This window comes from Rhamphochromis sp. 'chilingali', assembly GCF_963969265.1.
Source record: "Rhamphochromis sp. 'chilingali' genome assembly, chromosome: 1".
Classification (NCBI taxonomy): Eukaryota; Metazoa; Chordata; class Actinopteri; order Cichliformes; family Cichlidae; genus Rhamphochromis; species Rhamphochromis sp. 'chilingali'.
The window spans coordinates 25,608,504-25,631,071 of NC_137929.1; the positions used below are offsets into that span (position 1 = coordinate 25,608,504).

The 22,568-nt window shown below is 39.0% G+C and overlaps 1 protein-coding gene across 1 annotated transcript in view; it reads left to right on the forward strand.

Moving 5' to 3' along the window:
- Positions 1-1,730: 1,730 nt before the first annotated feature.
- m1ap (meiosis 1 associated protein) overlaps positions 1,731-22,568 on the forward strand; it is a 66,283-nt gene continuing 45,445 nt past the window's right edge. Inside the window, exons 1-4 of the mRNA XM_080877014.1 lie at positions 1,731-1,877; positions 4,039-4,302; positions 4,480-4,677; positions 8,836-9,010. Of these exons, the coding sequence (XP_080733140.1) occupies positions 4,045-4,302; positions 4,480-4,677; positions 8,836-9,010 (631 nt within the window). The 5' untranslated portion in view covers positions 1,731-1,877; positions 4,039-4,044. The remainder of the gene's footprint in view (positions 1,878-4,038; positions 4,303-4,479; positions 4,678-8,835; positions 9,011-22,568) is intronic.

Sequence of the window (22,568 nt, forward strand, 5' to 3'; positions counted from 1 at the left end):
CAAACACACACATAGATATACGCACAGAAAGACAGAGTGTGTTTTCACATCAGGACCGGCTACATATTTATCCCCAAATGGTTTTGCCAGGTGCAGTGGGTTGGCAGAAGTTAAGTTTATTTTATTTTTTTTCCTTTTTTCCACCAAAAAACACACATACCTCTTATCTCCCTTAAACAGATGTGCATGTTCCAGTTTCTTCATGACAAACTCATATACCCTGGCAGTGACATGTTTCACTGGGAGCATTTGTGTGTGCCTGAGAGAGAGTGACGGGGAGCGAGAGAGAGACGGCGAGTATGACTGTGCACGATTGCAGCAGCTCTCATTTCACGACAGAGCTCTCACCAAAGCCTTTTATGCAGACCCCTTTACAAAGCCCCTTCATCCACGCATACACACACATTCATCAAAAACCTTGTATTCCATTTTCCAAGACTGCAGCTCCCTTCACATCTTGATTGCACCTTCACAGCTCGGACCGTCTGGCTCTCTCACATATAAACAGCCACAAAGTCCAAGAAAGCACTTGAATCAAGCAAACCAGCAATCAGGAACACATTTCCATGCCTTTTATTCTGTCCCTGCACTTTGCCTCTCATTGATCTTTTTCTGTATTCATCTACAAATGATGAATAGAAATAAACACAGAAGCGGGGCAGAACAAGATGCAAATGGGGTTTTTGAGTTAACATTTCGAAAAACTTTATGGGGATTTTTTTATTCTTTAATATAAACTTAGCTCAACAGGTAAGGAAATTTGTATTTGGTTGTGTATTTCATTTCTGTAACAATGCTTCTTTGATATAAATCTTTTACCATTGGAAAGCCTGTTTATGTCCTCTTAAGTGGTACTGCATTTGTAAGAAAAATACAACTGTGGGTTGAGCTGCATAGTTGCATATGTAAGATGCCTGTGAAAAACTTGCCAAATCTTCTCTGTCAATGCCAAACAGGTTATTCTGATACTGACTCTTGTTTTGAGCTCCTGGTACCCCTGGAGCTAACAATCAAGTGCCTGACTGGTACCTGATTAACAGTACCTGCTACAAGCATGCCATATTTGACTGATCTGGATAGGGCTTGTGCACAGAGAAACTTCAAGCATTTGTTCTGCAAAACCAAGTTGTAGCGTCGTTTGGAGTGAGCCATAGTACATCTCCAAATTGAAGGCCAGTTTCCATACAACAGAGGATGTCAGAGGCAGACCGCAAAGTGGTTGTTCTGAGAAGATAATACCACAATGTATTTAAGGAGTAATAACAATCAGTTGGGTAGATGAAACATTGAAATTGCTGCTTACTAAGATTAAAGAAATTTAACACAACAACTGAAAATAATAACGTCTCAGCAACTTAATAAAAATCTGTTTGTCTTGAATTTAAAAAAAAAAAACTACTCTCTACCATCTATTACAGATGTTTAATTCAAATAATATTAAAATGTAGATGAAATTCTCTAAAAATGAATTATCAGTTTTATATACCTGCAAAATTCCCCACATATGTCAGTTTTATTCAGCATTAATAAATTAGCAGAGTAAACTAGAAATTGTTTCAAAGTAAGTTTAGTTAACTCCCAGTGTAACATTATTGGTGCTGTGTCTCTATTATGTTATTTATGCCCTTTTGTATTGAAGCTGTTCTGGATTCAGGTTACAGGCCTACTGTTAGCTAGCTAACGTTAGCATGCTAACCGACTAACTCTCAGGTCTAGGTTAGCTATTTTGTTGATAAGAAGCAGAGCCTGTGCATGTTGTATCGCAAAAGTTTGTTGGTTTTCTCTTTTCTATATACTTTTATTAACCTGTCTACTTGACATAACAGACCGTCCAGCAGAAGCTATTTTGAGAGAAGTTGGAACTTAAACTCAGCAAGGTAATGTTAGCTAAACTTTGCAAGGTATAAATTGCTAATCCTAGCTAAAATTAATATAACAGCTTTCTAATCTAAGAATAATCTAATTTACATGTGTTTAGTTTTTAAATACTAATAAATTAATGTTTCTTGCCACCTATTATTTGTGTCAAAATCATTTAATTAAAGACATGACCACAGGCAGTATGGACTGCTTGGCTTATTAAAGCTGCACAAAAAGAGCTGTGTTTGTGTCACTGTAGTGTGATGTTAAATTCACACCACTAAGTAATGCCTGAAATATTTTTTAGGTCAGTGAATAACCAACCCAAAACCCCTGTGGCAAAAGGATTCATTTTTTTAGCTACTGGGTTGAATCTGATTACATTTATTTGTCTTTGAACAGAGTCTAGTCTTAGAGGTGATGCAAGATCAAGGTGTGAAGGTGAAAGATATTTGATCTGGGTGGTGGGAAGCACAGAATTTGGCTTAGAAGAGGAGAACTGAGTCAGAGGTAGATGAAAAGGGCACACAATCAAACAATGCACATATTTACACAATGTGCCCTTTATATTGAAGACAACAATAGAGCAGGGCCTGGGGATACAGGATTAAAAGACCTGGGATGATAAAGAGTGCTCGGAGCTCAGCCTTTGAGGGATTATTTCTGTCAATGGTTTTGCCCTGATAAGTCCACTCCAAGCTCTCTAGTAATGGCTCTAAATCTGTTGTATTTGCTTCTGTTTTTAGCCTTGAGTCAGGCCTATGACTTGCCTTTACTATTTCAGGTTTTTAAGTGTGTTTTACATAGACATGATCTATCCTATGTCTCAGAGTAATTTCATTTTGTAACATATCAGTCAAATAGTGTGCTAATTTGCACATCCCAGTCAAAGCTTAATTACTATAACAATCAGTCCCATACCAAAGGATATTCTGTTTACAATGAATTGAAAAAATGATCAAATCTTCATATTTGACAAACAGCAATTAATTCAGCAATTTAATCAGTTATTTGCTTAAAATGAAATTCACGTCACAGTCCCTTATGTGTAAACTACACAACAAAATGCCATCAGCTGCACTCAACAAGCTGTGGAAATTAAACAACCAGCTGAGTAGCTGTGTGTCAGTAAAGGGAGACAACGATGCTGCAGATATATATTCCATAATGACGGGTTTCTGATGGAGTAACTGTTTATAGAAAGATTAGGGGGTTTCCCTCTTTAACCCTTTGGGCACATCCTGTGTGATGGATGACTGATTGCTTCCTTTTGACAGCCACACAGATGGCCCTTCTTACAAAATATATATGTTCAGACTGTTCAGTCATCTACCCCTCTGAAATCTACAGGAAATATTGCAAGGATATGTTTGGGGGTTTTCCCCGAATGCGGATGCAAAAGGAAAAAATGAGGTACTGATATTTTTCAAATGTGTTGTAGTCCCTTTTTTAAGTGGGTTTTATTTTCTCAAGCATGGAATTGTGCTTATGTGCATAGTCACCCTCACAAAGACCCATTTCCCAGCTGTCAATTACTACATTTCATATTATAATGGGGGGGTTTTTTTGCGTTTTGGATTGCTGGTTATGCAAAACAGATAATTTAAAGGTTCTAAAATATTAAACATGTTGCCGGTATCATATCTTTAAAACAGCAGTGATAAAATTGATCAGTATTTGGAGCATTCGACACATTAGCGTTGCTTACTTTAGTCTTCTTTATATGCTCCATTTTGTCCATTTTGGTTTTACATATTTTCATTTATGATTTATTCCAGCATAGTAACATGATTCTGATTAAGTGAACATTTGAGAGCAGCAGAGCTGGCTGTGTTATCATTTCAGATTATATTCTTATGTTTTCAGTGTTCAACTACTTCTTTTCCCACCATCCTCCTCAGATCTAAAGGAAAGCCCTGAGTTATGTAAGAATGGACTGATTTATAACCTAGTTTCTCGCTACATATTTTCATATGCAGCATAACTCATTTATTCTGCTTATTTTGTTCTGTTCTAGTTTCCCTACTGATGATTAGGACTGCAGATAATGTACTTATTTAATGAATCTTGTTAATTCCTAAGGGTGATTGTCATTACAGGGGAAGAGACCTTACATTTTTCTTTTGTTGTCTTTGTGTACTTTATGTGTTCCTTCAGCATTGTGTTTGTGGTTTGCAGGCTATCATGGAGAGCAGAAAGAGGGCAGCAACTTCTTCCAACTCTCCAAGTTTGGTTTTCTGGTCCTCGTCGTTCCCACGGCAACCAGCCAGGGTCCTAATTGTGGAGGCGCTGCCGCCCCGATGGTCAGAGACCCGCACAGTTCTTTGCGATGCTCTCGACAACTTCTTGTCTCTGGCCTCTAGTCTGGATGGGCCCTGTAGGATACCTCTACTGAGCCTGTATGCCGTCAGCAGGCAGCGGGAATGTCTATTGCCACTTGTGGTAAGATGGATAAAAGTGTAATATTCCTGAAAGCAGTGCAAAACACATTATTTCTCTCCTATAATTGCTTTTTCTTTCATACATAAATATCAGCCCTTTTCCTGCTTTGCATTCTGTCATCCACATTATCTCCCATTTTTATCCATTTTTCATTCCCTGTCACTTTTGTTATTTTAGCAAGTTCGTGGTAACTTCGCCAGGCTGCATTCCTGTGTTGAAGAGCTGAGGTCTATTCCAAGTGAAGGTTGTATCAGAGGAGCAGCCGCGGGAGCTGATCTGCTGCGACAGGCAGTGCTGGACAGTCTGCAGCAGTTTAAACAGTACATCAGACACACCAGCGCTGGCAGTCAGGCCGGCAGCAACATCTCTGTGGAGGTGAGAAGCGACACTTCACAGCAAGAAATGAATTTCTATGTAAAACTGCACATTTGTACAAGTCACAGGGACTGGGTAGCGAGCTCCTCTCAGAGACCACTCTTACCATTGACTTAGGAATCAGCCCCACAGTACAAAGCAGAGAGCAACTATCCTGATCATCTTCCAAAGAAACACACATGTGTGAAAGCTCTGTCTTTATAGTGAAAGAAGACACAAACACCGTACACACTTCTGTAACTTTTAGTGAATAATTTAACTTTGGTTTTCATTTACAGTTGGCAAACAGCTTTTAGAAAGGGTGTCACACACAGCCTGTTTAACTTTGCTGATGGTTAGTGGAGTAATAAACACATATAAAGCCTCTAACTATCTGCACAAAGAGGTTAACAGGCTCTTTCAGTTACTATTTTCAAAAAATTGCTTAGTAGGTTTGTAAGTGCTGATCGATTATACTGAACACACACTGCTAGAGAGCCAGTTAGATCTGTGGTATAAGAGTACCCTGGTAACTGTTACAGTAAATACAAAGCATTAAACCATAATCGTGTTTCTTGTCCTCAAATTCCACTTTGTAGCACAGAAATCTGAGTCTAAATAGTTCTAAATGGCAACAGAAGTGGAGATGCTGGGGATTGAACCCAGGACCTCATACATGCGAAGCATGCGCTCTACCACTGAGCTACATCCCCTATGAGGCACAGGGAGCATGTTGATCATAAAAGCTTTATGAGATTCATCAGCGCTTTCTAAGTAGGAGAACACATTGAGAAATTTCCATCGAAACCGAAGCATTACCTGCGGCAGGTAAATTACTTCTTTCCATCCCCTGAACTGTCAATTAGATCTGTGAGGAGAATAATAGGCACAGTTTTTCATGTTTTTTCATTTACATATTTTTCTTTCTCTGCAGTTGTTGTCACTGGATTTCTTTTTTTTTAAACTTTATCTTCATTTTCATTATCAAGGATAATCTTTTCAGCTGCAGACCAGCTCACGCTAAATAGATCCCCTTTGGATATTCAAGATAGAGGTTCCACTCATACCTATTAAATGAGCTGTCCTCAGGTCCAATTCAGTGTATTAAGCAGCTGCAAAAAACAGACTGAACAAGGCAATCTCATTAGCATGTCTCTGTTAACAACCCTCTGCTAATGGCTCTTCATGTTTTATATGAAACAGTGCACTTAAAATAAGCCTGTCCACATATGAAATGGAGCAAAAGAGCTACTATTTATCTGCTTGTGAACCATCTCTGTAGAAAGAGGACATCGCAAAAAGCTTTAGTAGTTTCAGTGTTTCCCCATTTGAAGGGGAAATCGGATCAGGTACTTAACGCCAGTGTACGAAATAGTGAAGCCAGTTTCCTTAGTGAGCTTCGTGCAGTCAGTTTCAAAAAGTAAATCCTCTTGTATCCTGTTGTATTGACTCATTATTGAACAGTTAAGTGTAACATTACAAGTTTCACTAAAAGCTCATATCTGCTGCTGAAGTTCATAGATCCGTTCAATTCTATTAATGTTGTGTAATGTTTTTTGCTAATGGTATGCAAAAACATGCAGGCTCATAACGCACCGCAGAAAACATTTTTGGTGTCACCAAGTGATAGTTTATGGCATGTGTTCACTCTCACTTTAACAAATTAGATGCTTTCAGCTCACTGAAAACATCTAATTTGTTAAATGTACGGGTCAGGCCGGCAGTCAGCCAGTAAGAACTGTGGTAGCTGCTGAACATTGTGTCCTCTGGACACCAGGCTGTAGGTTGTTTATGAGGCTTTTTATGAGGCACTGGACAGATGATTGCACTAAGACCCACTGCTTCCAAGGGTAGGAGATATGAATAACGCTGTTAGGAGACAGTGAAGGAAAAAACAGAAGCATGGCCCTTTGCATGTGTGTCTGTGTGTGCCTTGCTAGCCCACCAATACAATGCATGTTTTCATTCAGATACATGACGCTTAATGCATGCATGTGTTCTCCTTGAGCAGCAGTTTCCATCCACTTTTTCTAAACAGCCGGAAGCCGAGAGCAGCTCTCATCAATAACCGAAATACAATCATCATTTCCTGCTACTGTTAATGTGATTCAGTAGAATGCTAAATGTCAGCCTAGCATTATTTTATCTTTTTTCCCCCATTAGGCATGTAAATGACACAGAAAACTAATTTCATCTCTTCCCATGATCATATTTTCCTGCTTATTTTAAGTTGCTGTCTTTAGTCCAAATGTTCAGCCGAAATCTTCATTATTAAAAAGATAACGGATGAGTAAAAACATTTTAAAACGTATTACCAGTAGTTTTGTTCATTTACAGATAATGAGAGCTCAGTTAGAGAAAAAAAATAAATTAAAGGGATAGCTCGCTCCCAAATCGAGTTGACATGTTTTCCCTCTTGGGCTGTGATGCTGTTTATCTGTTTAGATTGTTTTGTTGTGTTTTCCAGTTTTATCTGCTGTAGAATACCGCCTTCCCTTGAATATAACAGGACCTGAAGGCATCTGCTTTGGTGCTCAAATACATTTGAAAATCTCAGCAGTAATGTCTCTCTCTAGAAATCTTGAGTAACCCAGTTACTCACAAAGACCCTCAAACCTTGTTCCATACAGAACCCAACATTACAGGTCATTCAGAGGGGAAGCCATTAATCTTCACATCATCTTCAAATGAAAAGCCATTAATAAACTCAGATGAGTGACTAGCTCAGGATTTCTGCAAAGAGACAGTTTTTAAAATATTTTTTGTCAAGGTGCAGTATTGTGCAAAAATGTTGAACTGCCCTCACTTCTTTGTGTTTTTGTAAAACAAATGCGAGGTAGTTTACTGAAACATGCAAATAGAGATACAGAAATGCAACTCTAACAACTTGAAAGTCAGTGTGTGATGTGACCATCTTTGTTCTATAACACAGTGTGAACTGTCTCAGACAAGTGTTATTGCAGTTTCTTGAAGTAGTCTTCAGGAATACTTTTCCAAGGTTTTTAAAGGACATTCAAAAGTCTTCTTTTAATGTTGGCTGACTTTTGTTCTGTTCTTTCCGGCACTACCTCAATAATGTTGAGGTTCAGGCTCTGTGTATGCTAATCCATCACTGATAGTAGTCCATAGTAGTAGTTTTATGTTTTTCCATCAAGGTATGTTTTTACCTATAATGTAGGCACTATTCTATCATTATCCTTCTTCTGAAATATTGACGATAGTTTGAACCAAACATGTGGATTTATCAGCTGTTGCTTCTGATTTTCAAACCAGTTTATGTGTAATTTAGCATATCTAAGTCTTTTCTAGTTGTTTCCCTTCCTTAAATTGGGATTGGCTTCTTGACAGCCACTCTTCCACTGAAATTAGTTCGTATGAGGCTTCAGTGAATTGTAGATCGAATAACACAAGGACCAGCTGTATCTCTTAGGTCGTTTATCAGGTTCAGCTCTTGAGTTAGTTGCCTTTATATGCTTGAATGAGTGTTAAGAGGCTTAACACATAACAAAAACTTAGAGATACAGTACATACAGTCATACACCTTTAGAGTGTCTTTAAATGTAGAGTTGAGTATGCATGTACCACTTTCCTTTTGGGCTGACATTGTTTTGTATCTAGTGGTTGTGACATCACATGTTCATTTTAGTAACTGTAATTTACTGCATGTCATGTCCCCAAACTCCCAACAGACACAGCACTGTCAGACATAAAGAATGCTTTGTTGTGGTGTTGCTGTGTCCTGTGACTCTGATATAATCCTTCATAAAACCAGCTGGAACACTTCAAATACAGAAAGGTTTTGGAAAAGAGTTGTGGCAAAGAACATCAATGTGGCTTGCTAATGAAAAGTGATAGTGTTTGTGTAGTGTGGTTGTGGAAGAGCAGCGAATGGGTTACATCATCGCAAGACATCACAGATTAATTGCAGCACACTTGAGTTGAAGTAGTGTGAATGGCATGGATGTCATTCTCATCAGTCGGCGCATAAAACAAGTAGTGGCCAGAATATTGTGCAGTGTGGTTTAAAGAAGCATTAAGAGGGCACCTCTCAGTTCTTTTTGAGCCTGATGACTTTTTTGCACTGTGTTGCATTGAGGTCAGCTTGCCCCTTGACATTGGAAACCTAATGAAATGTCTATGTCTGTGCTCCTGGGAGCAATATTTGTGCTGCTTCCCCAGGTTACTCTGGTGACCAGCCAGCCAGGCCGTAGCATTGTTCATCAGCTGGAGATGGGGCTCAAAGATGCTGACCTGGTTTCACTGAAGCGACTCCTGGTAGTGCAGATCTACAGTACAGGAGACTGGGGCCAAGACACTCTCTCACCTGAGGCCGCCGCACCCTCAGAGACTGAAGGTAGGAAATACAAATACACACACAAAACACAAGACTGGAACATGCACACACACTCAGACCCACACAAATTGAGACTGTAGGGTCATTAAAGAGGAGACAGGCTGTCAGCTGTTACTGCAGGCTAACCAGGAGTGCATGTAACTCAGTTTAAAACAACAAGCAAAAAGCATTAACAAACACTCAGTCCTCATGAAGTCTGTTATCTATTTCCAAAGCAGACTTGACTCCTCCGCACTTTCCACATATCTCCCCCCCCCCCCCCCCCCCCGTGCTTTCTTAATCATGCTCTGCGAAGCTGTGTAGCACTGACCCATTTATAACACCCTATTTTTACTATTTTTTTACTGTTTTCAGCATATCTGCGCGCCACACTCATCACATATGTCACGGTTTGTATAACTTGGCTACAATCCAAACATTTGCCAGTCCTCTCTTAGAGAGCCTGATTTCATAATCACATGTCATGTTTTTTAATTACACGAAGGTTCAAGTGATGTGGTTTGGTTTGAGTAAGTAGAGGGTGCAATGAGGGCTGCGTAGGAATAAAGGGGTGAAAAGGGAGAAGAACAGAAAGTGAGAAAGAAACATCCAAGTGGGAGCAAATAATGAGGACTGAGGCGTTTCATATAAAACTATTTGTGCATCGTCTGTTTATTCCTTGATCATAAATAGTTATTTGTATCTGTGGAGAAAATGACTTAGCAGACTTTAAGATTGGGTTGTTTTTTTCTCAGAAGTGTGTGTGTGTGTGTGTGTGTGTGTGTGTGTGTGTGTGTGTGTGTGTGTGTGTGTGTGTGTGTGTGTGTGTGTGTGTGTGTGTGTGTGTGTGTATGAGAGAGCAATGCTGGAAACATTATACTAATGATGTTTCAGAGGAGACAAACTGTATTATGCAAAATCCACTCTCATTGTTCTTGAACATAATTAAGTGTCCCCACTGTGTCTAGAGGCCCAGAAGTCATGAGAAAGTTTCTTTGCTTTCTCCATAGATCAGAATATGTGTCTCTGAATGAGCCATTCAGATTTTGAGCGGCTTTTAACGTTAAAAGGGGATAACCACAGCTCCTGACTGCCAAAGAGAGCTCTTAAATCATAAATAAACAGATGCAGTTCGCCATTGTTATTTTCTTGCTGGAGTAGTGTTCTGTTAACTTTGTTGAACATACAGCCTGCAGGTCTGAACTAACCCATCAAAGAGTAGAGTCTGGCCCTCTGGATGGATTTGCAGAGTGTGAAGATTGGAGAAGGAAGGTGTAATTTTGGACTTTCAACTGTAATTTGCACCAGAAAGCATGTTCCAAGGTGTTAAGAATGGATAGCATAGAAAACATCATGTTGCCAATCATCTGTCTGAATCATAATCAGTTTTATAGCCTTAAATTACCTATAATACCACAAGATAAAAAACTTGCACGGTATGTACCACCGACAGTTAGAGGAAGTGGCTGACATCCAGAAATCCTACCAGTGGCTGGACAAAGCTGGACTGAAAGACAGTACAGGCACTAATCATGCCAGCACAGGAACAAGCTCTGAGCACAAGATCCATAGAAGCTGGGGTCTACCACACCTGGCAAGACCCCAGGTGCAGGCTGTGTAAAGATGCCCCTGAGACAATCCAGCACATAACAACAGGGTGCAAGATGCTAGCAGGCAGGGCATACATGGATCGCCATAACCAAGTGTTCAGCATAGTATACAGAAACATCTCCCGAGGTCAAAATGGGAGACGCCCCCTAGGGTGGTTGAGAATAATTGAGCTAAGATCATGTGAGACTTCAAGATACAGACGGACAAAATGGGGATGGCTAATAGCGGTGTTAGGCAAACAGAAGAAGACAGCCATAGTGATAGATGTAGCCATACTGAATGACAGCAACATCATGAAGAAGGAACACAAGAAGCTCGTGAAGTACCAAGGGCTCGGAGAAGAGCTTGAGAAGATGTGGAGGGTGAAGGTAACAGTGGTCCCAGTGGGAAGCGGAGCACTAGGACTCCCAGAGATCTCTGTTCAGAAGAGCGCAGTCCTAAGAACAGCTGAGATACTGCACAGGATCCTCAAGCTAGAGGATAGAGAGAAATTCAACCTTCATATTTTTAACATTTTCAGAGTTCCTCATGGTATACAGGGCTGAAACAAAATTCTGTACTTCCTATTTTATTCTTACTTTCAATTTCATACATTAAATTTGTACTTGATAATTGCTTCTAATTGCTGATAATGGACGCTCTGCGGTCCTAGTTTTATTGGATTTATCCTCGGCCTTCGATATGGTAGATCACAACATCTTATTAGCGAGGCTTGAGCATACTGTAGGCATTAAAGGTGTTGCCCTTGATTGGTTTAAATCATACCTCTCCAATAGGTTCTTCTTTGTCAACCTGGGCACTTGCTCTTCCTCCGCTGCACCTGTCTGCTGTGGTGTGCCTCAAGGATCTGTGTTAGGCCCTATTCTTTTCTCACTGTATATGCTCCCTCTAAGTGCAATCTTTGAGAAATACCGCACCGCTTTCCACTGCTATGCTGACGATATACAGATCTACTTTGAACTAAATGATGATCTTGCTTTGTCCTTCCATTGTTTCCAAGAGTGCATGCGCGAGGTCAAAGAATGGCTCCTAGCAAACTCTCTTATCCTAAATGATAAGAAAACTGAAATCGTGGTATTTGGCAGCAACGTTCCTCGTGGCCAACTTCGTGAAGCCTTTGGTTCCCTTACCAGCTCCCTTTCTGACACTGTTAGCAATCTGGGCGTGTTGCTTGACAGCTCGTTCAAACTCGATAAACAAGTGTCAGCTGTAGTCAGATCTAGTTTCTACCAACTCCGTCTCATCTCTAAGGCTAGGCAGTATGTTCTGCATAAGGACCTGGAAAAGCTCATCCACGCCTTTGTGACCTCAAGGCTGGATTACTGCAACTCACTTTATTTTGGTCTTCCTTCTGCCCTCCTTCATAGACTGCAGACAGTCCAAAATGCTGCGGCACGCATTCTGACCAGAACTGGGAAGTTTGCCTGTATCACTCCTGTTCTAGCTGACCTGCATTGGCTACTCATAAAATACCGCATCCAATTTAAAATACTGCTGCTTACGTTTAAAATGACCAACAACACAGCACCGAGCCACCTCAAGGAACTCCTTAAATCGTATGTTCCTGCCAGAGCATTAAGATCATCTACTCAGTTACTCTTGGTGCAGCCTAGATCTCGGCTGAAGTCTAGAGGTGACCGGGCGTTTGCCCTGGCTGCACCAGAGTTGTGGAATAACCTTCCGATTGTGATCCGGACGTCCGATTCTATCCAATCTTTTAAATCACGGTTAAAAACCTATTTGTTTAATCTCGCCTGTCCTGCTTGTTAATGCTCGCACCTGACTCTTAGACTTACTCTATTTTTTCTTATACATATTTTTTATGGCTTGTGCTTTTATTATGTTTTTATTTTGATATGCATTTTATATTACCCCTGTGTATTAGTGGCATTGACCTGTGAGTATATTTGATACTTTGCTAAGGCCTTATAATACTCGTGTTACTTCTCTGTCTCTTATGTTAAGCACTTTGGTATACCGCTGGTTTTTAAATGTGCTCTATAAATAAAGATTGTTGTTGTTGTTGTTGATGATATTCAAAACTAGGATATATCCCATGATATTGATGGAAGTTGGATATAGAAAAAAATCTTGTTTACCAAAAACAAGATTTTGACTTATACATGTTATACTAGCATTTGAAATGTAACTTCTTGTAAACGTGTACAGTGTTATACATACCCTTTAACTCATTCGAGACAGTTGTATCAGTTATGCAATGCTGCCTGCAAAACTGCTCTTATACCTGATCCCCTGCTACAGCTTTTATATAATATCTAAGGAAAAACGTTGTTGCTTTGTTCCATTAGTCCTCGTGAGGCCTTTGCTCCCCATGGAGTCAATGTTAGCGTGAAGCGGCCTTTAAAAAAACAGAGGTACTTAGTCCTTGCACAGGCAGTCAGGTGAAAGAAAGGATAGTGTGTTACATGTGCGTTTTTTAGAACTAAAAGTATTTAGAATAAAATATTGAGGAACCACAAAATAAGTGTCCCTGAATCAGTGCCTCAAGTACACATTTTTTTGTGTTTTTGTGTTATTGTATTTGTAGATCAATATGCGGGGGCACTCATTCCGATCTCTCCCCTGTATCTAATCAAACAGCAATGCCATTCAACATAGAGATGTTTGGAAAGAGCCTTGGAGATGTGGTTTTGTAGTTACTGCAGTCTGATGATTGACTTTGATGAGGATGCCACTGGGAATACATCACTGTGTTCCTCCGCAGTGTTGTTGAAGTGTTTATAGCACAGAGTGTTTGAAACATGACAGTCACTCTAACTTGATGATACTACGGCTTCCATCATCAGAGATATATCAGTACCAGTGGTCCTCCTAGACCTTTGATGTCCCACAAAAAGCTGTTAGCATTCATTCTTTCCATAGTAGAGTGGGCAGGATTGTTGAAACCCTAATGTCTGCACAGAGTTATTGGTTCCACTAGTTCGTAGTGGTTCCACTCTTCTGTGCATTTTGATTGTTGTGCAATCACGCTTAAAGAGCTTGTTTGACTTATTTTATTTGTTTTAATTAAAGAACTTGAAAGGGGCTTGTAATTCCCAGCTCATTCAACAGTTCCATATCTTTATTCTTAGACTCGACTAGAGTAGCTTTCCATGATTCATTTAGAAATAATCTTTATATATCTTATACTGTGCCTTGGTGCATCCTCTTACTTCATCCTCTGTCTTAAATAAGTTGTTTCAACACCCTTCAGCTGCCTTTTAGACCAGAATTCTTTTGATTGGCTGCTCGTCATAAACAAGAAGATTAGAACAGCGGGTGGAGCTTATGTACCTGACGCGACCATATTAGGGATATGTGCTGTAAATGACATCATATTGATCCAGTAGGAGAAAACCACAGATTTTTGAGCCTGACCTCATTATTTGAGACTCCGGCCAAATTTAATATGAACCTCTATTGTAACAGAACATACAGTACAATAATTTATTTAAATAAATCAAGAGAGAGATTATAATACATCACATGCTCTATTTGTATGATAAACTTTGACATGAATGTGTTACATTTTAGTCTCTTACTAACAGGAAAACCTCAAATGTTTTGGATAAGAGTCAGCCAGTACAGAAAAGGGAATGGGGTCAGTGCTTCATCCAAGAGCTACACTGACCTCAGAGTTCATCTGGCTGAAAAACCAAAGCAGGGTTTAATCAAGACATAAGAAGTCTGGGTGTCTAGCCAGTATGAATTCAACTCACATTCACTGGATGCTCTAAGAGGTCCAAATTGTGTTTAGTCAGTCTGTTGAACACCCTAGTGGAAGCGTGACAGGTTGATTGCTGCTCTGACACCTTTGATGGGGTCTAACCCGCAGTAGTAAATGCAGAGCTGCTCAGATGTGACACACAGAGAGATACTGCTGCTGTACCTTTTCAGTTATTAGTCGATTTCTTTTGTCATTTCTCCATTTTCAGTTACAAAAAGCAGTGTGCGGCTAGACACCGGCCCCGCTTCACAAACATTTTTGGAAGCCGTGTTGATACTCTTGAATCTGGGCGCATCATTCAACACCAGACAATTTGGTTTAGCTCTGTTTGTGTGTGTGTGTGTGTGTGTGTGTGTGTGTGTGTGTGTGTGTGTGTGTGTGTGTGTGTGTGTGTGTGTGTGTCAGTTATTTATTCCACAGAGTGAGGCATAGTGCAGGAAATGGGTGGGATATCCATTTTTCTTTTGTACAAAGTAAAACAAAAACCATAACTATTTTTTTCCCTCTGTCTCTGTTTCGCTTGTCATTCTAACTTGTTGTCTTATATCATGTCTGAAAGGGCATGCGGCAGATTTATACTGTCATTTTCTGTCTGTGTGCATTTGTGCCTGAGAAGCAGTATTTGTTATTATTATATCTGACCTTACAGATGAAAAATCAGCTCTTAATGGAGTTGTTAAGATTTCTCACCTTGACACTCAATTTCAAACATAATTTTTAAGTGTTCCAGATTTTGTTTGAATCTCTCTTACGAGCACTTTTTAATTTGGTTTTACAGTCAAGGTTAGGAGAGGGCCGAGTTAACGGTCCTCACAAAAATGAAAGTATAGATATGTGAGTGTCTGTAAGCCAACGCCTTGACGAGCATCCGGTTTTTGTTGAAACTCCACCGATGTGTCCTTAAATGTTAGGTCTGTTCTGTAATTTTACAGCTGAGCATCAGGGAGACGATACAGAAATGGGTCACGGAGTGAGACAGAGACAGGGATGATTATGGCACCAGTGGTTTTGGTTTCCTCTTCACAGCTAAACAGCAACATTGTTGACTGAAACAGAGTCAACAAGCTGTCCCACTCTGAATGCAGCTGCTCCTAAGGGATAGTCAGAGATAGTCAGGCGTGAAAACTAATTATTTCTGTGCTGATTGATGAGCGAAAAATTATATGGCATTGTTTAGCTGTATTCAAACACATCTCATCCTTTGTCATTCGTCTCTGCAAAATAGTGCATCAATCTGATGCACTATTTTGTGATGTCAGATGTCAGTTTATTATAAATGTTATGCATTACATTAAAATCTAGTGAAGTGTGTGTTTTAGATTGAGACATTAAAAGGTGTTTATCATTGGCAGTATCAATCTGATTTTTATTAAATATGATTGTAATTGTAAACTTGACATTTAAGTTGACATTTTCTGCAAACCATATTTCCAGCTGCATTTTCAAAGTACACACACAGGATAATGAAAGCAAAATCAGATGGTTGTTTCCTTTGTGAAAGGCTGCTTTTTTTTTTAATCATTTCATTCACTCATAAACAGTCTAAAAGGGCCTTTGTGTTATAATTCATTATAATACTGATGTCAGAATTTGATGAAAGTATCCTAATTTATGTCACTCATCAATTTAACCTCCATTCAACAATTTAAAACTACAACTGTGCTCACTGAAGCTGTACCTGAGCGAAATGGTGCATTGACAATATAGTGTAGCTTGACAGTATTGTCCATTCAATCCAATTTCCACAGGTGTAAATCGAGTACCTAGCCTTTACAAGCATCTGTGAAAGAATGGGTTGTTGTTCACTGAATTTGAGCTGCGATGCTGTCAGGTCGTGAAATTTCTTGTAGGAGAAGGAAACCCCCGACTGAGACAGCGTGTAATATACGTGCAGGAGTTGCAGTACCATCAGGGGGAGATGATATATTTAAAGCCACGAAGGTCTGAAGTACATTCCAGGATCCTTAATCACCAGAAATGATTAAGCTAGATGACTAATATGTATTTACACATAAATGTGTTCTTAATGTCTGTTTAAAGCTTTCCTGTGGTTATTTTAATTTTGGCTTGAAATAAAATATTTTTTCCTTTACTGTTACTGCAGCTTACTGCAACTTCTGCACGCGTGTCCATTTCACGTTTTAGAAAGGCAAAGCGTGAAAAGAACACGGTGGACCGGTGTGTCTATTACATGTTTTGCTGTCATACTGGGTTGAAAGCACACTGCTGTTTGTGTCTTATCTCTGTTTTCTAGTTACTAGCATTAGCGCTACTCTGCTAGCCTGCGACACTGTCTCATTTATATGCATTACGCTTTTTTCCTCTACTGTCTGTCTTTGAAATATGAAAGATTGTCATTTTTTTCCATTGAAGTTTCTATCTATAAAAGACCTGGACACATGCCTGGCTACATACTCTTCCTGCAATTGATTCTTATAGTTGGATTTTTGATCAAACGACAACTGTTGCTAAGCTGCATGCTAGGCGTGGACAGATTGATCCAAATGTCAGTAATATCGATGCCAACATTGGTATTGGTGTCGAATCAGTACTAAAGTGACCAGCTTGATGATTTAGTTTGTTTCAATGTTTCAATACATTGTTTGCGTTTCATGAAAAAGTAGCTCTGTCTGTGCAAACACAGCTCCTCTCATGCTGGCACTTTATGCTCCGCCCCCTCCTTCCGGCTCCGATGTGTTTTGCTGATGTGCGGTCGCTCAGCTGCACTGACAAAACACATGTGGGCTGCAGAGTGAGAAAGAGGAGCATTGTGTAGAGAGACTTTACAGCTGTTAATGAAAACAGTGCAAACAGCAATATATGTATGAAAGAAATTTCATACTTTGTCAACACTACTGATTTATTAAATACATTTTTATTTTCCCCAAAACAGGCCACAAAAGAAACAAAGGAAGAGGGAAATCCTTTAGACACACCTAGACCTCCACACAGAGGTCAGAGGTCACTGACAGAGTCCTGTCAGAGATACACAGAATATCCAGGTAGCTCATTTAGTGGCAAAAGTAATGTTTCAATCATGACTCTTCAACATTAGTTAAGGTTAGTTACCACAGTGTTATTGGTCATCATAACTGGTACTTTACCAGACTGACTACCTATAAAAAAAACTGCAGTCAGACATTAAAATAATATATTCAACCCATATGAAACATACTACATAAATTATTTTAATGAAATTGAATAAAAAAGAAAAATACTTCAAACTTGAAGTATGAATATGTCTGAATATAATACCCTTTTATGGTGACTGTCAAGTTATTTTTATTTATGTAGCACATTAGAAGTTGATCTAAAGTGCTTTTCATGCAAACACATTAATACAGCAAAACACACTCACAGTAGAAAACGAAATTCAGACATCTAGTTGTCATTAAAATATATCCACATGAAGTATATTGATGATGCAGACTTCATAAATCATGGCCCACTGCTCTCCCCTGCATACACTGCTTTTATAACTTACAAGTAGGAGTATCTGTGATAACCAAATTGTATTTTTTGCAGTATCATACACCACTGCAACTACACAGAGAGAGAAGCAGAATGGTGGTATCTTGTAGAATATGGGTTACAACTGACCATTCAAAGAGGTTTCAGTAGAGGGAAAGTCTGATGAGGAGGCTGAAGTCTGCCAAAATAATACAGTATGTGACATGTTTTTAAAAACATGTTTGCTAGTACAGTATTGTACAGGACTCCCTCTACCAAGACTCAAGCATGTATTTTGGTTGGGTGTCCAGATGCCAGTTAATCTAAATGCCTCTTTGGCAGCAGAGCAAATATCCTCCAGTTTGGCTGAGCTGAAATTGTCATTTTCACATTATGAATTATTAGAGGCACTAACAGACAGATGCTCTGCTCCTTTGCAGAGGAGAAATGGTATGTAAATCCATTTCAGTTTCCAGTGTAAGGTCTTCACACACCTACCACAACAAATCCCTGTGAATATTTTGTGTGTTTAAAGGATTTTTCGCACTCACCTTTCTTAATGTAGTAGTTCGAACTGACCATTTATTTTTATTGCACGAATTAGCAGCATTTAGTTTTGCGAACCAAGCCGGATTTTAATGATTTTTTAGATCCGAATCCAATCAGATCACTGCATTTAGCTCATACCAGGCGTGAATATACGGTGAGATGAAACTAGTAAAAAAAAACATACTATTTTATCTAAACTACTTTTTAGAGCATGCAAAGCTCATGTGAACACACAACAAGTAACAACCAATTACAAGAGAGAAGATTCAAATCAACCAATTAGATGTAAAGATTAAATGAATTGGCAGCTAAAGTTAACATATTGATTGCATTCTGTGTAACTGACAGCAAAATCTTGGTAAATTGCCTCAGCACCACCCGCAAGATACTGATTGTAAAGTTAGAGGAGCAAGTTGTATCTACAAAAACTGTCCTGAGAAAGTTGCTCTATAGACCTGTGGGGTGTTTCTGTTTGTGTTCCTAGCTTTAAAAACATGTCACAGATGCAAGGTAAAAGCTAAAAAGCCTTGATCAAATTATAATGGGTCTACATAAAGCTGTTAGATGGCACTCCTCTCACTCAAGTGCCTGCAGAGCAAAAGGCTCAGGATGTTGGCTTTGTGAACAACGTTGTTTAAGAGAAAACACATTTTTGTTTAGTAAAAAAATCATCATGTCATCCACGATAATACCAGAATAATTTTTTACGTACTATATAAATGTTACATCGTAATACCATTGCTATAGCAACACCATCTATGTTCCCGAATGTGTGCAGGAACGAGAAGAGCCTGCGCTTGTCTCCAATGACGTTTAGTACCTAAAAAGGAGGCTACTTAAAAACCTTCTAAAAGCACAATACTTTGGTAACAACAATCTTTGCACCACTTAAGGCAAAAACACATCGCTGAGTCATCCAGGCCACGAAGCATGTGACAGTACTGTGCAGCTCCTGACAAGTAATTCGTAAAGAAGGCTGGAAAATAGCCTTCATTTACTTATGCGTATAAATGCAAGCTGCAAGCACTGAAAAAAACAGTTTTCTGTATTGTTAGAAATGTCGTTTTCACTGTTATTAGTCTTTTGATTAAATTGAATTTTGAGGCTATATCACCCATCCCTAATGGCAGTCCATCTTAATACCAAGGATGCTGATTTGGTACGAGAAAAATTTTACAGATTTTTAGCGAACACAACAATTAGTGAGAATGTTTTCTTTGCAGCAATTCCACCAAAAATAATAAACACATTTCCATACAGCAACACATAATTGGATTTTTGCTTTGCAATAGTTCCACCAATAAGAGGGGAGGAGGCGATGGTATATATAGAAGTACAGAGAAAGGGTGATAAAGGCCTGATTCCAGAAAAAAGAAGAAGAAGAAGGAAACAGGAAAAAAAGACCACATTTTGACTGACAGGTGTTGATAATGGTATCAGTAGGTAGGCAGATAGCCTCTTGCTTTTTACCTGATTGAAGTCAATACATTGGGGTCACTGGAGGCTGACTGACTATAATCCAAATAGCCATTTGCAGTTTATACTACATCCTTTGTGTGAGAAGCAGGAGAGACCAGTCAAAGATTCCTCTGGAAAAAAGAAACTCCAACCAAGGTAGAGGTGGAACCCTCACCTTATGCTTACCTAATAATTATTTCATGTAATTATTTCACGTAACAGATATCACACAGGATAACTTGACCTGTAAATTGTATGTGTTTCTCTGTTATTTCCATAGCCTGGAAATGCTAAAGAAATACATCTATACATCATATATGCAAAGCTTTCTTTACCTCAAAACTCCTATTGTTAGCACGCCTATTTAAACTCCTATAGATAGATAGTAGATGTATATGTGACTGGTTCACACCATCTGGGGCTCAATAATATAAAGAGATTGTCACCAAAAAAAGAGACTATGAGATAAAAAAAAAATCCCTGTGTTCAGGAAATGAAGTTAATTTTTGAGTCTGTTTGCTTTTCTACACCAGTCTGGGATTTTTTTCGTTGTTGTTTTGTTTTGCCATTAAGCTGGTCGTAGATGAGCAAAGCAGGGTAATCCGTTACTAAACAGCTGCAATTAGTAGTTTTATAATGAAATACAAATGTCCCCAGTAGTTTAAAAATACTGATTATCTTAAGGGTTTGTGGCAGACAAAAGCAAAGACAATTGGGATGTGCTTGCTAAAAGTTAGGAGTAGATAATATGATGGACTGGATCCAAGATGAATTCAGCATGCCAAATCATGTTTCTGCCAGCCTTAACAGGGTAACACTTTCCTCCCTTCAGACTGGAGAAATATGAACTCTTCTGCAGCTCTCAGACTTCATCCATCTGTTGCTGTTTCTTAGTTCCTTAGAAAAAGAACGTGCAGGTGCATGTTCAGTCTGTTACATACAGCCCATTCAACAGTTTCTATTCACACTTTAATATTAGGTGTTGTTTTCAGCGCAGTGCAACTTCTATACACGAGTCTTGATCGTGATTGGGATTCATGAGAAAAGTAAAATGCTTTAGTGTTTTTTGCAAAGTCACTGTTGGCACTGGAGGCCACCTCTGTGATAGATACCCATAGTCACTCAAAAACACCATCTGGAGCAGCTAGACTGACAGATTATTACCATGTGTCTCTTATGAACACCTGGACCTTTGTGATCTGAGCTCGATCTTTCTCTCTCTCTTTCTGTTTCTGGGCCTGTTTAATCACAAACAGTATGATTGCATAGAGGATTTAATCTCCCGCATTTAGTTGGTTACCCAAAGACTATTATCACTAGTTGTAAAGTGCCTATGTGTTGTCATCTGCTACTGCTTGCATAGCGTGCATGTTATCATGCAGTGCTTAGACAACAGGCATAAAAGCACCGGCTATAAACAGACATATTATAAGAGAGAGAAATGGCACTTTAAGATTCCTGCATGTAAATTTATTGGAGAATTCCACAAGAGAAAAATGTAAGTGTTGCTGTCAGATTTCAGTGGTAATTATATACATGCATTCTTTATTTGACCACTGAGATTAAGTCAATACATACATATTAGATCAAAATAACTGCTTTGCGATGCTGCAGGCTTGTTTCTATAAATACTGTAAGATATTGAAGGGAAGTTTGTGTGGCTTCTGTGTCGTAGACACAATGCAAGAGTTAAATTACAGGAACACTAATCGAGAGTGCCAAGATGAAGTATCATGAAACACTTTAAATTGCAAATAGTATGAGATCCTGCTCTGTCCTTAACAATATAGTTGTTTTTTAACTAGAAAATTTCAGTACAACTTCTCTACCTTACGTCTTCTATATGTTTGTGTATGTGTATAACAGAATATCTGGGATAGGCTGCCAGGTCACCAACAGTCGATCTAGACTGGAAAGATTCAATTTTCTTTTTTTATAAGTAAATCAATTTTCCATTTCTCAACTACCTTGAGACTCTGTTGGATTTAACTTAATCCTCGAAAGACTTAATGAGACACTATAAGCCTCCAGCTTCAGATTTAAAGAATATATTTACTTCATAGCAGTAGTGAAGGTAATAGCCTATTACACCTGTGCGATCTAGGGAATCCAGCACTAAGAGGGTCTTCAAAGCACAGCTTTATAAATGACTCTAACTTAACTCAGCAAAATCATTGGCAACTACATCAGGGTGATTCTGTACACAGATTAATAAAAAGTAAAGTAAAAAATCTGATTTTTTTGTCAGTCAGCTTTACACCAAACCTGAATATAATATCAGCCAAATGTTCCCTCCGTCTCTCTTCTGCTGCATTCGGTGCCAGGTGCGGTTTTGAGTGGCCCTGTGCAAATAACCTAAATGCAAATGCAGTGGGACTAGAACAAATAACGGCTTCAAAACTTGATGTGTTGTGCTGTATCTTACTAATATCTCAGTCTGTGTTTTTCTCGCTGTTTTTCTACGGGGTGCATAAAATCTTGATTGGAGCGGCTGTTGACATAACTTAGCATATCTTTGATTCTGGTACACTTTTAGTTATGTCTAAACTAAAGTCTGTATGCATCATTACATAAAATATATGTATATCTGAAACTAAAAACTAAGCTGAATAGCACAAATCAACTGACTGGAGCAGTCTTAGCTTTATAGGAAAAGGAGTTTGCTGCTGTTCTGCTGATTTTTGGCTTTACGAAACTGTAACAGTGTTACGGGTCTGTTATGTAATGGTGATTTGCTGTGAGACACAGTATGACTTCTTTACAGCATTTCAGAGTGAGTAAAAG